General features: G+C 50.2%; 1 protein-coding gene across 1 annotated transcript in view; it reads left to right on the top strand.

Annotated features, from left to right (window-relative positions):
* TBXAS1 (thromboxane A synthase 1) overlaps window positions 1–13,422 on the top strand; it is a 154,172-nt gene that overhangs the window by 108,004 nt on the left and 32,746 nt on the right. Inside the window, exon 10 of the mRNA XM_046020971.1 lies at window positions 1,922–2,236. Within this exon, the coding sequence (XP_045876927.1) occupies window positions 1,922–2,236 (315 nt within the window). The remainder of the gene's footprint in view (window positions 1–1,921; window positions 2,237–13,422) is intronic.

Below are 13,422 nucleotides of genomic sequence, written 5' to 3'. Positions count from 1 at the left end.
CCACCGGAGCTCTCCCGCCCTCCACTGGGGTCCCCACCCCGCCCTCCAGCGAAGCCACAGGTGAGCCTTGGGGACTACTGCATGGCTCCCTGAGGAGTTTAACCCTCCCCAGCTGTCAGTCCTGCCAATTCTCATCCAAGGCATTCCAAGGCAATGAAAGCTTCTCAGCTCCCCGATGGGCCACCGTCCCCTGCCCTGTCCCAACTCTGCCCCATGGGACCAGGGCGGGCAGTGGGGTCCCAAGAGCCACCCAGATGTTGGCCAAGCATCAGGAGGGAGTCTGGGGAGAGCCAGCCCTTGACGATGCTGCCCAGAAATCAGAATGACCAGGGCCCGGGGTGGCAAACGGCAGCCAACGGTGGCTCACCTGAAGCAGGCTGGCAGGACACCCAGGCCTTCGCCCCTGAGACACAACGTCCTTGAGGCCCTGTTTCTTAGCACGGAGGCCTGCTGGAATCTGGAGAGGCAGACAACTTGCAAGGTCACAAAAGTGGGGAAGCAGGCAAGCTGCAAAGGCCGGGTGCTCCAAGGTTCCCGCCGCGTGCTCCAAGGTTCCCGCCGCAGATCCTGGGCACTTGTAAGCAAAGCCAACACGGTCTTTCTCAAATGCATTTTACTGCATCGCAGTGTTCTTGCGGGATTATTTACACAGACCTAACACGTGCTCAGCACCACACCCACCCGGGGTAGGGAGTTAGCCACAGGGTCCTGCCCTAGACATGTTTATACTCTTACGGAGGAAAAAAAGCAACAAGACGGGAAATAACTACAACTACAACCTCACAAGAGGGAATTGAGTGCTGATGTGTAGGGCACAGATTATTTTAATGCGAGAGAAATTCAGAAGCCAATGAATGAGCAAATGCTGCACCAAGTCAAGTACTTTGAAATTATAGTCTGTTCCTGCGGGTGGTTCGGACGCTCTCCTTTTGCTGCTTTAGCCCCATAAACTTCAGAAAAGAGGAACATGCTCTCCCTCATCACATTAACGGGCTTTTCGAAGAAGGGAAATGCCAGGATACACTTCATCAATGCGAAAGCAATATGTAAACAGTTGTATCGTTACAGTTAGGGGTAGTGAAAGACAAAGGGTATCTGTGCTGGTAAGGAAGAGAGGGGAAGACAGTACTTAAATGGGGAAGAGGATCCCTGGGGGAAAAGGGACCCAAGGATGGGAGAACCCAAGGATGGGAGAACCCAAGGATGAGACAAGCATCCCCAAGGCTAGTTCCCTCCCACCCCCAGCTCCGCCAGCTTCCTACTTCGTGAGACAAATGTATGGCCACCCCCACGAGCCCTGAACGGTGCATAAGGGAACAAGGGAGCCTGTGCTTTGGTTTAAATCTGCATGATGTTTTCATTGTTTTATTGTTGGAAAACCAACCAGCCAACCAACAGTTCAAACATGTATAAAGTAAAAAAAAAAAAAAAAAAAAAATTGAAGCTTCTCCCCGCCCCCGCCCCGGTTTTCCCCACCTCCTCCAGCTCCCTGTGAGCGACTGGGTATGGATGTTGCTAAACATTCTCTATGCATGAACAAATATGTGTAATTGTATATATTGTACACATACCATTTTTACAGAACTGAGATTCCACTGTGCGTACTGTTCTGCGACGTGCTCTATTTTTTCCTTTCCAAAACGGCTTAACGTGCTTCCCAACCAGCCCAGTTAGAGTGGCCTCATCCTTTTTCAAAGGCAGCGTCACCGTCTGTGGCTTGCTGCACCGAAGTCTGAGACCCAGAGTGTATGTGAGGGACAATCGGGGCTTCCAGGTTCTCGCCATTTCCGAGAACCCCACAGTGAGGGTGCTGGTTCCCATCAAGCTCGAGCTCATTAGAAAAGCTACACCTGCAGGTCCAAGAAATCTCACTCATGTGACTTGGAGGCCAGAATGGGCATTTTCTCCTTTTGTCCCACAGAGGCGGAGAGATTTCCTCCAGCTGATCCTGGATGCCCGACATTCCGCCCCCTCTGTGGGGGTGGACAACTTTGATATGGTCAGACAAGTCTTCTCCTCCACCCACTGCGACACGGGTGCCCCCTGGCCACACCAGCCCGGCCGCCTATCCAAGCCGCTGACTGTGGACGAGGTCGTGGGCCAGGCCTTCATCTTCCTCATCGCTGGCTATGAGATCGTCACCAACACGCTCTCTTTTGCCACCTACCTCCTGGCCACCAACCCTGACTGCCAAGAGAAGCTTCTGACAGAGGTGGACAGCTTTAATGAGAAATACGTGAGTACAGTCGTGTGAAATCCGCAGGACATGTGATTTTGTGTTGGTAGAAGTGAAACTTAATGTTATCGATAACTTCCTTGCAAAAACCACATTCTACGTTTATAAGATGAAATTGGGCTGTTGACCCTGTTCTCCACCTCTCTGGGTTAGCAAGTAAAAGGAAGTGCTTAGAATAACAGAAAAAAAAAAAAAAGGGAAGGAAAAAAAAGAATGAAAAGAAGGTGTCTTGGGCATATACCTTCACTATCTAGGGCGGTCCATGAAACCAGGCCCGGCTTGGGAGGCGCAAAGTCTTAGCCATGACTGAGGGTCACAGGGCAGGGACTGGAACGAGGTGTGGTTTCTCAGTGCTCTGGCTGTGGGGTCAGCACTCTCCCTGGGGCACAGGGGTGAGGCAGGAAAGGGAACGGAGGGAGTCCTAACTAGCAGGAGCCAACAGAAGGATGGGCCAAGCCAAAGCAGGAATGAGGAGGAAGGCCGTAAATGGAGTGAGGTGAGATGGGGCTGGCCAGTCCTGAGTCCAGATTCTGTATACTCCTTCTAAATGAGCCTCCTCTTTGGGGAATTTAAAGCAAACTTTCAAGGGTGCTGAGCAAGGCAACTTTATGACCTCATATTTTTCTGGATGCTTTTGTGTGTATTGCTTTGACTTATGAGTTGTTAAAATGGCTAAAATCTGTGCTTTTAAAGGGAAGACCACCCTAAGAGACTTTTCTATTCCATTATGATAGAATCATGACAGTCATAGTTTGGGGGAGGTGGCCTGTTCTTAGAATCCTTAGAAACTTTTGTTACATATTAAGCTGAAAATTTTCCAGAAATTTCCAGAAAATTCCATGTCTTCATCCCACTGGGGAAGTAGATGCAAGGCCAGCCTTTCTTCACCAAGGCATTTTCAAATATTTGAAAACATCATTGCCTCAACTCTAATTGCCTCAACTCTGGGCTCATCACGAGGTTACAGTCCACTTCCCGTGCCACACTGTTGTGACATCTGCCAAACCAGGTCTCCCCCATGCACTGCGTAGACAATGGATTTTTTTTCAGCCTAGATGCAAGAGTTTATATTTATCCATATTATTGCTCAAGTCAAAATAATTTTGAATCTTGATTCTGCCATCTGTCATATTAGCAATTCTTCCAGCCCGGTGTCATCTGAGACTTGCTAAGCATGCCTCCTCTTCCATCCGAGTCATTGATTAAAATGTTGAACAGGACGGGGCTTCCCTCCAGGTTGACATCGATCCATTAATCAATATTCTTTGGGCATGGAGTCTCCACAAGTCATGCATGCGAATAACCCTACTACCTACTCCCGCCACCCATCTTATCCTGTTTCGTGGGTACTTGTGGTCTGTCTGTATGTCTGTCTGAGGAGGGACCTGATGATGGCGGTACCTTACTGCAAGAGGAATGAGGGGAGCTGACGGGCATGTCTATCAGGATCCATTTAACGGCACATAACAAAACTCAACCCAAACTGATTTAAGAAAAAGAAGAAATGCTGGTTGTGGCGGGAGTACTTATCAGTACAGATCACTGAGCAGCCCCAGGACAGACGTGGCTTCAGGTAAATCTTTACCCAGGTCAAATATGTGCTCGGGTCCCAGTGTCTTCTTGGTTGTGCATTCTTAGTCGTGGCCCCATTCTCGTGTGCTTTCCTCTCAAAGTCCAGGCAGCCTGCCAAGAATGTCTAGGACTACAGCAGGTTTCCTTGCTCATCACCGAGAGAGAAAAGAAGTGGTGGCCCCAAACTCTCAGCCAGAGTCACCAGGTTCACTCTGGTCGGGATGCTTAGGTCACTGCCCACTCTGGAACCAACTATTGTGGCCCCGGGAATGGGGACATAGAAGGGCTTAAGCCGGTCAGTCCCATCCCTGGAGTTGATCAGACCCATGTCAAAGGACTGAGAACTCGGGACAGCACATGCTAGAGGGCGTTCTGGCTGTTATCCCATGAAGGCAGTAAAGGCAGTAGAGAGAATCGCCCCTTGGTCTCAAACAAACAGGAACATGGGTCAAACTAAAGACTTTTAGGCATCTAGAGAGTGGTTGGCCGTGTGGGAGACATGGTGGTGGGTTGAAGGGGGACAACAGCTCTAGGAATGAGAAGTCATGATCCTCACCCTCAGGAAATTTAATCACCAATTGAAAAAAAAATAATGTCTATGAAAACAATACCCCCCTCCCAAATGACACCGTCCAGGGCAACAGAAGGCAGCAAATAATCAAGTCAAGAATGTGTGGTGTCATCTAGAGAGCTGTGGGGCTCCAAGAGTCCGTCCCACCAGCTACATCATAAATGTATCTGCTTATGTTCCTCTACCACGAGGACACAGGGGGAGTTTCCACTGAGGCCCTCACTCATACAAGCCCTTACCTCTGACATAGCCTTAACTGACCATGACCTCAACGAGGGTGATACTGTGTCGCCGAACCCCGGCCTCTTTCCAATCCCCCCAGCCCCGGGAGAACCACTTCCCCTGGGGCTGTGCGGAATGTCACCAGGCACCAAGACCCCACAGGAAAATAAACAGATTCTGGCAGGTAAATTTTCTCAAACTTTCATGTACAGAAAAGCATCGGGGAAGATGGTTTAAAATGCAGATTCTAGGATACTTTGCTCATAGGTTCTTATTCTGTAAATCTGGGCCAGGGCCTAGGAACCTGCATTTTAAATAAACCTACCAGATCATTTTGATACAGGTTGGTCCCTGGTTCCACTCTGAGAAGTCAGCCCTAGACTCTCAGGGTCCAGACCCCTCTTCTAAGAAGAAACAGGATCCAAGCCCTGCCCTAGCCAAGAAAGCACCCCTTCCCACCCACCAAGCCAGGTCATTTTCTTTCTCTGGGTCATAGTGAGGACTGTCTCTGAGAAACGGGACTACATAGACATCTTTTTAAAAAACTTGTCTTGGCAGTCACAATTGTTTTAATAGTTAAGTGTTGCACATGGTACCCACTCAATGAGTATTTGTAGGTTCTTTCTTTTTTTCTTTCTTTCTTTACTATAATCAGAGTTCTGTTAATACGGGCCATCTGTCAGGACATGGAAATGCAGATTAGATGTTCACACATTCGATATTTTCCTGAAAATTTGCATGTACAATATGACTTGTTATAATTTTCCTGTTGTTTTTCATGCAACAAATATTTCTTGAGTGCCAGTTAATGCCAGACTTGGGCTCCAGCCCCTACACGCAAGGATGCTCTGACCTAGCTCTTCCACGATGCCCCTGGAAAGGCCCACACACTCCATTCAATGGTTTCCCTTGTATTTGTCGGTGAGATCACTGGATTTCAGCTCCAGGGTTTCTCTCCTCTGAGCCACATCCTTTATTAGCCCTACAAGAATCCGATGAAAGCTATGTCCCTCTCCCCAAGAATAAGAGTGTGTATATGCACTATATCCATCAGGATTCTTTCTGTTGATAGTGATAGAAAATTAAACTCAGATTAGCTAGGGGGTTTATTGACCCACATAACAGAAAACTCCAGAGAAGTGGTCTAATCTTCAGGTATGGCTTGATGCAGGGGCTCAAACTCTATCACTGGAACCCAGGTTGTTCTCTCTCCCCACATTTCAGCTTCATTCACTCTGGGCATACTCCATTCTCAGACAGGACCTGCCCTAATGGTCTCCAGACAGATGTGGAATCAGTATGTTGGATAGCCTGAACTAAGTAAAGTACAAACATGGAACTTTTCGTGTTTTCTCCAAGTATTTCTTCTAAATGTGTGCTGATGAATTTCCTTTTCCCTTCCTTGATGATACCTCCAATAGATCACAAAGACTTCTGGTCAGTTTTAGGCATTAAGAAGTCCAGAGTAGTCTGGTCCAGTTTAAAACGTCCGTCCCAGCTCCAAATTAATGTCCTTCCTTCTCCTTAGCTCGGGCTGACCTGTGGCCCACGGAAGCTGCCCTGGGGAGGGCCAGTGGTCTGTTTTTTCACCCTCCTCCCTATCCTTGCCCTGCCCCTCCTGGGCCCCCTTCTCCTCTCAGGTTTGGGGTCTTGTAACAGATCCCCCATTCGTACGGAACGGAGGCTTCTCTCAGCACCTCCCCTGCAGTGGCCTCTGGGCATGGAGCCCTGCAAGAGTTTTTCAGGGCGCTCCTGGGACCTGCCCACTACATGGTTCCCTGACAGGCTAGGGCTGCTTGCTCCCACCTCATGCCTCTGGGTTCTGGGAACTCCTGGCAGCCAGCATCCCTCTTGAGTAGGATGCTGGCAAGATGGTTCCTTCTGAGCTTCCCTGCCTTCCATAGCATCCCCGTGGCCCACGGGAGACACACACTCCCTCTGCTCTCTCCCTCTGCCCTGACATCTCTCTCCCCAGTTACTTTTCCTCTGCTCAGATAGGCTGGGCTGGGGAAGGGGGGACAAATGAGCAGTTCCGCTGCACCAGCAGGTGAATGAACTGGAGAATGGATTGCCAGGCTCGGCCAGCGGCCCCCAGGCTCGATGGGTGTCCGATCCCAGACCCCATCCCTTGTCTCGGACCCAGAGAGCACTCTTCTCTAAGCTGATGACTCCTGGCTCTGACAAGTGTTCCTTAAAGCCCTCGAATCTTTCCATAAGCTGGTGGGGGTGAGGGGCGAGGGGTTAGCGCAGAGCTGGGTCAGGTCCAGCCGGACGCAGTGAGCGTCCCCTTCTTCCAAGCCTCAGCGGAAGTCTCCTGCATCTCACTGACAGCGACTGGACCACGTGACCACCCCTCAACCAATCAGCGGGACCGAGGGGATTAGGATGCTCTGATTGGTGTAGACCTGGGTCCCCTGTCCCATCCCTGGAGCTGGGACCTGGGGACAGCCTCATCCATCCACTCAGGCCTCAGATGCAGGAGCAGTGGATCCCCAAACCCCTTTTCTTGGGGAGAATGGCTGTGGGTGAAGGAACCAGGGTGTCGGGCCAAGTACACAGACTCGGCGGTCCGCAGGTTAGAGACTCCCACTTTGAAATCTCTTGTCATACAAGCACACACTTCTTTCCGCTGAACTTCCAGGGTCACGGCTGTAAGTCCAAGAGCACTTGGCGCTGCTTTGGAATCACGCATCCCACCTGCTCCTTACTTCTTACAAGTGGTGTGGCCACTTCCTACCAAGGGTCCTGTGGTTTCCACGGAGCCAGTCAATGCTTCCCGATCGGTGAAGAGGAAGTCCGACTGGCGGCTGGCCTCACTGCTTCCTTTGCCAATCACACCGTCAGATCGTCAGTGGTGAGCATCCATAAAGCAGGCACTGGGCTTTTAGCAGAACCAAACTTCTGGCAGGCATGAGGATTCTGGAAGGTCTTCCCTCGGTAGTGAAGGTGATCCTGGCCCACCTCTCACAGATCACACGTTCTGTGTAATGATACTCCGTTTCCTGCCACCTGTTCTGACCCAAGTGGCCTTAACTTCTTTTTCCTCTCGGGGTTCGGATTTCTGTTTCCATTTATAATACGGCTATAACCCACTTTATAACTCATGCCTCTAGGTTGCTTCGTTCCAGGGACACATGTGTTTGCTTCCAAATCATCTGGCTTTGGAATTTGGTCTGGCTTCCCTGCCTCTCATTCCACCACCAAAATCGAGCTTCAACCTTGCTCTCTCAAGTCACCCAATCTCTTGGAGAACTCTCTCTCTGCCCCCATGACTCCTTCGTCATATTGAAGGGGAGGTCCCTTCACTAAACTCAGGCACTGAGGAGCAGGGAGAGGCCTGTACCGCTCGTAAAACTGAGAAAGCACACCAATTATTTAATAAGGCCTTTGTAATGTAGATGCTTCATTGTGTTCTCCAATATCTAATTTTGAAAAGGATGGGAGGGAAAAAAAAAAACCAGCTTCTTTCCATATAAATTGTTTTTGCTATAGCTTTAGCACTTTATGTGGAAATTATTGACTTTTGATCTGGCCAAACCATTCTCTTTTCTTCTCTTCGGTGCCGGACTGTGCCAGCCGGAATTTATGACCCATTTTCCTTCTGTTTAATTGTTGTTATAAATCTGCTGTGCAGAACCCAGTTGTAAATTTATCACAAATTGGGCTGGATTGATATACAGCCTCTCTTTAGGATAATTTGAACACAGTTATGCCTTAGAAGGAAGGCCAAATTCTTAAAACTTCTCTTGAAGAACTGCTTTGTAACCATTATAAATATCTAATTAAAATACAACTTACTCTTTCTTTTTCTCTGAAGGATAAAAGCTTTCCATGCTGGGTATTTCAGCTGATTAGCTCATGCTGCTAATGTGAGCAAGGCTGAGGATTTGTTCCTTGAAACAGCCAGAGGATCTCAAAGGAAAGAAGCATATTTTGTGGCCACACACACACACACACACACACACACACACACACACAGAGCCATTTTGCCCCCAACCAGCTGTTTCATAAATAATATACATCCTTTGTCCCAGGAGGAGGGTTGGGTGAAAATATGTGAGTAGCTTAATACAAATTCAACCTCACTATGGAGAAGAAAAAAAAAGTCTCCCAGTTTGGATCCTACCCGGGGTGAAATTCAGGGTCATCTTCACACAGGGAATAGGACAGGGTTGACTTTAAGATTCAAGTGACAAACTCGAAATGGGTTTACCCCATCGGGCAGGTTTCTGTCCCCTCTGCCCAGGTCCTGCTGTCCGACACTTTAGGAGGAATAAGTTTAGGTGTCCTCATCACATCCCTGCTCCCCGCCACACGGGGCTTCGTGGAGCATCTGAGCCCTTCCCTACAGATCCTACGGCAGCCCAACAGAGCACAAAGCTGAGAGGTGCATGGAAAGAGGCAGGGACTTATAGGGCAGCCTACAGCCCTGAAGTCGAAGCAAAATCCAAAGACCAGAGCAGGGACACCAGCACTGCGAGATTAGTGGCAAGAGACCACTAAAGATTCGTGGCAGGGGCTCAGATTCCACGTTTCCCACAAGCTCCAAGGTGACGCCAACACTGTGAGCGGCCAGGTTCCAGAGCCCACATCCCCCATCTGCCCATGCTGGAGGCGGCAAGTCCTTATTCCTCCGGAGAAAGCACGGATACGCCCCCATAATTTACCTTTTGTTAAGAAGTGAAAACAGTTTCAAAAGCCTTCCAAAAGAGAATGATGCCACTCTCGCTTTACTGAGCGAGAGAGAAAGTGATGTGGGAATCACCCAGTCAGACCGGGGTATGTCTTGAGATGCATGCTGCCTCTAATCCTAAAATTAGCTTGCTTCCTTCCACAGTTTTCCCCAGGGTGGGAAGCGAGGGGCAGCATCTGAGTTGATGGGAAGTCATTTTCCAGGCAGATGCAGAGAGCAACCAGAGCCTTCTCTCGGGAAACAAGGGCAGACCGGAGAGCTGTCCTCGCACCCACCAGTTCCCACCAGGCTGGATCTTTTAGGGAGGAAGTCCCCCTAGACCAGATGGTGAATTCGTGTATATGGCAGCGCTAGGAGTCCTGGATGAGAGTCCATGTGGAGGTACCATGCTCAAAGAAAACCTCCTTGATGCTCTTCCCCTGGGGCCTGGAGCAAAAGCCATCCTATTTTCACTGTAGGCGCAGGAGCTGCAGCGGGGGGAACCTTGGAACGTGTCCAACTTGCCCACTTCCTGTCCTTCATTCTGGAAGCATCTGACCTACAGAACGAGCTTCTCTCACCCTTCCCTGGCATCCCTACAGCTAATATTAGAGCAGAGAAGTCTCGGCAGCCTACAAGAGGGGACGCTGTGGCATGCACCTAGACCTCCATCCTGGAAGTCATCATTTGTGGCCCCTGCCATGAATGGACCAGCTCTGGGAAGGAAAACCGCTCAAGACAACTCAACTCAGGGGTCCCCAAAGCAGGCAGACCCATTGCCCTGGATCAGGTGGCAGGCCCAGTGTTTAACTGCCCACGGGAGGGTTAGGTACACACGATGACCTCTGTGATCCAGGTCGCCTGCCCACGTTTGCCCTGGGGACACCTGCAGGAAGGCAGGGACCCTGTGTGCTGTGCCTGAGTGCTGCCCACTGTCAAGACCCTCCTGGGCCCCCACCCAGGGCTCCAAACACCTCCGCACTGCCTGGAGGTGCCCCCAGCCCACGCCCACGCACCCACCGAGGAACTTCACCCGCCCTGACTTTGAGCCACTCCCCTGGGCCTCAGCAGTGACCGCCGATCCCCAGGCTGCGCGCCATCCAGAACCCCACAAAGCTCCGTTGCCCCCTCCTGTCTTTTCTCCCCTTGTCGTCAGGCCCCTTTTCCATCTCCTCTCCTCCCGCTCTGCAGAGTTTGCAACACTAGTTAGTCTCCTCGCCCTTGTCCTTGTTCTGGCTCCAGTCCCCAAGTCAGGGAGACAGAGAGCTGCCCTGCCTCACCTCCTGACCCACTGCCCCCATGGGAGCCGCTGGCCACCCCCGAAGCCTGTAATTTCGCACAGTGACAGCCCGAATGACGACAGTGGGGGCGAGCCCATGCGAGGCAGGTGGGAAGAGCAGAAAGGACTTGCAAATGTTTTTCTTACGCTGCCCAGCTTAGCACTTCGGCACTCTGAATTTCTAGCTAATAATACTCCGAACCCCCGCCCCCCCCCCCGCCCCCACCCCTGAGTCCCCGCAGAGCAATTCTGTCTCTGCAGAAGGAGAGGCGACCTGCAAAGGAGAGGCTCCTCGGGGAACAGGCCACACCAATCAGCATATATTCGGTGCCTTTATGTGGCAACTCTGAGTATTTTATATTCAATATCTGGGCCTCTGGAGGGGCCAAGCTTTGCTAAGCAAATAAGCTGGTGGGGCCGGCGCACATCAATCCAGAAAAGCAAGAATTAAAAATAAACTTGGGAAAGCAGACTCCACAGGTGAGGCTCGGCGTTCTGCGGGGTCCTCTTGGCACTGAGTGAGATTCTCAACTGAGTGGCTCGTTTATTTAACTATTGCTCACGTTATGGGCTCTTAAAACATCAAAGGGATGGGTTGTATTCCCAACAATTAGCTTTTGGAATAAAAGCATGAACACAGGCACTTTTTTTTTTTTTCCCACTTCACTGGACTCTCTTGACCAAAGCCACTTTGACCCCGGAGGAGCGGGAACCTCAGAATGGTATCCTCGAATGCAAACCTAAAAGGCTCCTGCTCCTTTCCCCATCCGCCCATCACTAGGCTTAAAACCTCACCATTTGGAGGTCCTTCCTGTGTTCCAACACAGTAGCCATTATTAAAATGCCCCTTCCTCTTGGGAAGAGGAATTATAATCAAGTCCCTCCGAGGCTGGGCACCCCAGGAGAGTGAGGACTCGTCTGCTCGGCACGCTGGTACCTCCCAGAGCCACCAACAGTGCCTGAACAGAGCAGGCTCGCAACAGATGGGCACAGGACGAATGAATGAACCAACGAATGTCACACCATTCGCCCCTTCTTTTCTAAGTGCAGGTGAACTGAAAGCAAATTTAATTTGGGGAAGTGCAGGGAGGTACACAGGAGATAACATGGCTATTTCATCCTAGAAGGGAGGACAGAGAGGGGAGTCAGAGAGACAAGGCCAAGGCCAAGGGAGACACAGATAGATTGAGGCAGCATGCAGCCATCTACGGTCCTGTCTTTGTGTTCCCACGGGGCTCCCATGGAGCCTGGAATAGAGGGAGCCTGAGCTCTTAGCCTCCAAGGGGATCTTAAGAGCCATCTAGGGCATCCTGCCGCCCAGGACAGATAGCCGAGACACATTCATGCCACTCTGCTTGAATGCTCCCAGGCACAAGGAACTTACTACCTTATCCTTATATCGAGTTGAAACCTGCCTTGGTTCCTTGCCCACCCACTTGCCTAGTTGTGCTTCCTCAGTTCATGGCCTTTGTCTACTAGAGTCAGCAATTCGGCCGATTCCGCCTGGGGGCTACCTCAACACTTGCCAGTGTCCAGTGACTGAGCATCCCACAGACGGAGAGATGATGGGAAACTGGGGAGGCAGTAGAGAACAGGGACCCTTCTAAACTCTATGCTTGTGGCCCATTCAATTTACTCTGTTTTCTGGTAATGTCTGTGGTGCCTCGGGACTCTAAGCAGCATTACGTGTTATTTTGGGGCGTTTTGCGTGTGTTGCATTTGGTTTTTGATTTGGGTTGTTTTTTTTTTTAGCATTTTTGTTTTACAGTTGAATATGGGATATGTGAAGATAGCAACCACACGAACCCGTCAGCCCAAGCATATGAATATTCCAGATCAGAAGGGATGCTTGACTCCCCTATGAATTGCGATGGGTAGGGTTTATAAAGTTAAGCGCTTAGAATTCTGTCTTTAAAATTTAAATATTTAGATTGGGTCTCTAGGACGCAAAAGGCAATGCCTGTTTCTCACTCGCTTAATTTGATTTTTTTTTCTTTTTCACGGCACAAGTTGTTTTTCAAAGCCTCGTTGCTTGAACGTTCCCTGTAGGAGGAATGTAATTAAAGTGCACTGGCCTCCCCCTGCTGGGACCGAACCAGGGCCAGAGCTGTAGGAAGCACAAAACAGACACCCCGCGAAAAGAATCCTTATTATAAAGATGAGAAGGGAACCAACTTCCCTCTGGTTATGAACAAGCATCTTTAGAAAGCCACCCAGACTCTTTCTGCAATGGACTTAGTCTCCAAGACATTTTAATTAGTAATTTCAGACTGGAAGGCAGAGGATAAACTCCTCACCTCCTTAGCTATAGGCAAGAACTTCAACTCATTGAGAAGCTGGTCCAAGCAGCTGAGGAAGAGGGAGCTCCGGCGGGAGGATGTTTTGTGGAAAATCATGAACTTTTTCATGAAAATGGCATAACTGGTATCCTGGCCTCCTCAATCACTATTTTGGGGTCCCACTCCTCGAAGGCAATTCTCACCCCTCACAGGCGACAGGTGCCCCCTCTTGCTGGTTCACCTGCTTGGTTGCAGAGTCCAGAAGCTCCCATGGTGGGGGGTTGGGGGGGGCTCCCCATCACATTTAGATTTTTCTCTGACCAAGAAGCACTGCCACCCAAAAGAGGAGACCCCAAGACCTAGGCACCAACAGCGCACATGGAGGCACCAAGCTGCCACTCCCTGTCAGTGTGACATGGGGGACTGGCACAATAATGTCTGTTCCTCAGTCTTCCTGTCTGTAAAGTGGGGATAACAACAGGACATAGCTTGTAAGGTTGTCCCGAGGATTAAGTGAATGAACCCAGGTATGATTCTGGGCACAGGACCTTTGTACAGACACATTCTACTATCATCTCCCTTTCTGTGCCT

Source organism: Meles meles, chromosome 10 (assembly GCF_922984935.1).
Source record: "Meles meles chromosome 10, mMelMel3.1 paternal haplotype, whole genome shotgun sequence".
Taxonomy (NCBI): domain Eukaryota; kingdom Metazoa; phylum Chordata; class Mammalia; order Carnivora; family Mustelidae; genus Meles; species Meles meles.
This window is presented reverse-complemented; position numbering and strand designations above follow the sequence as displayed.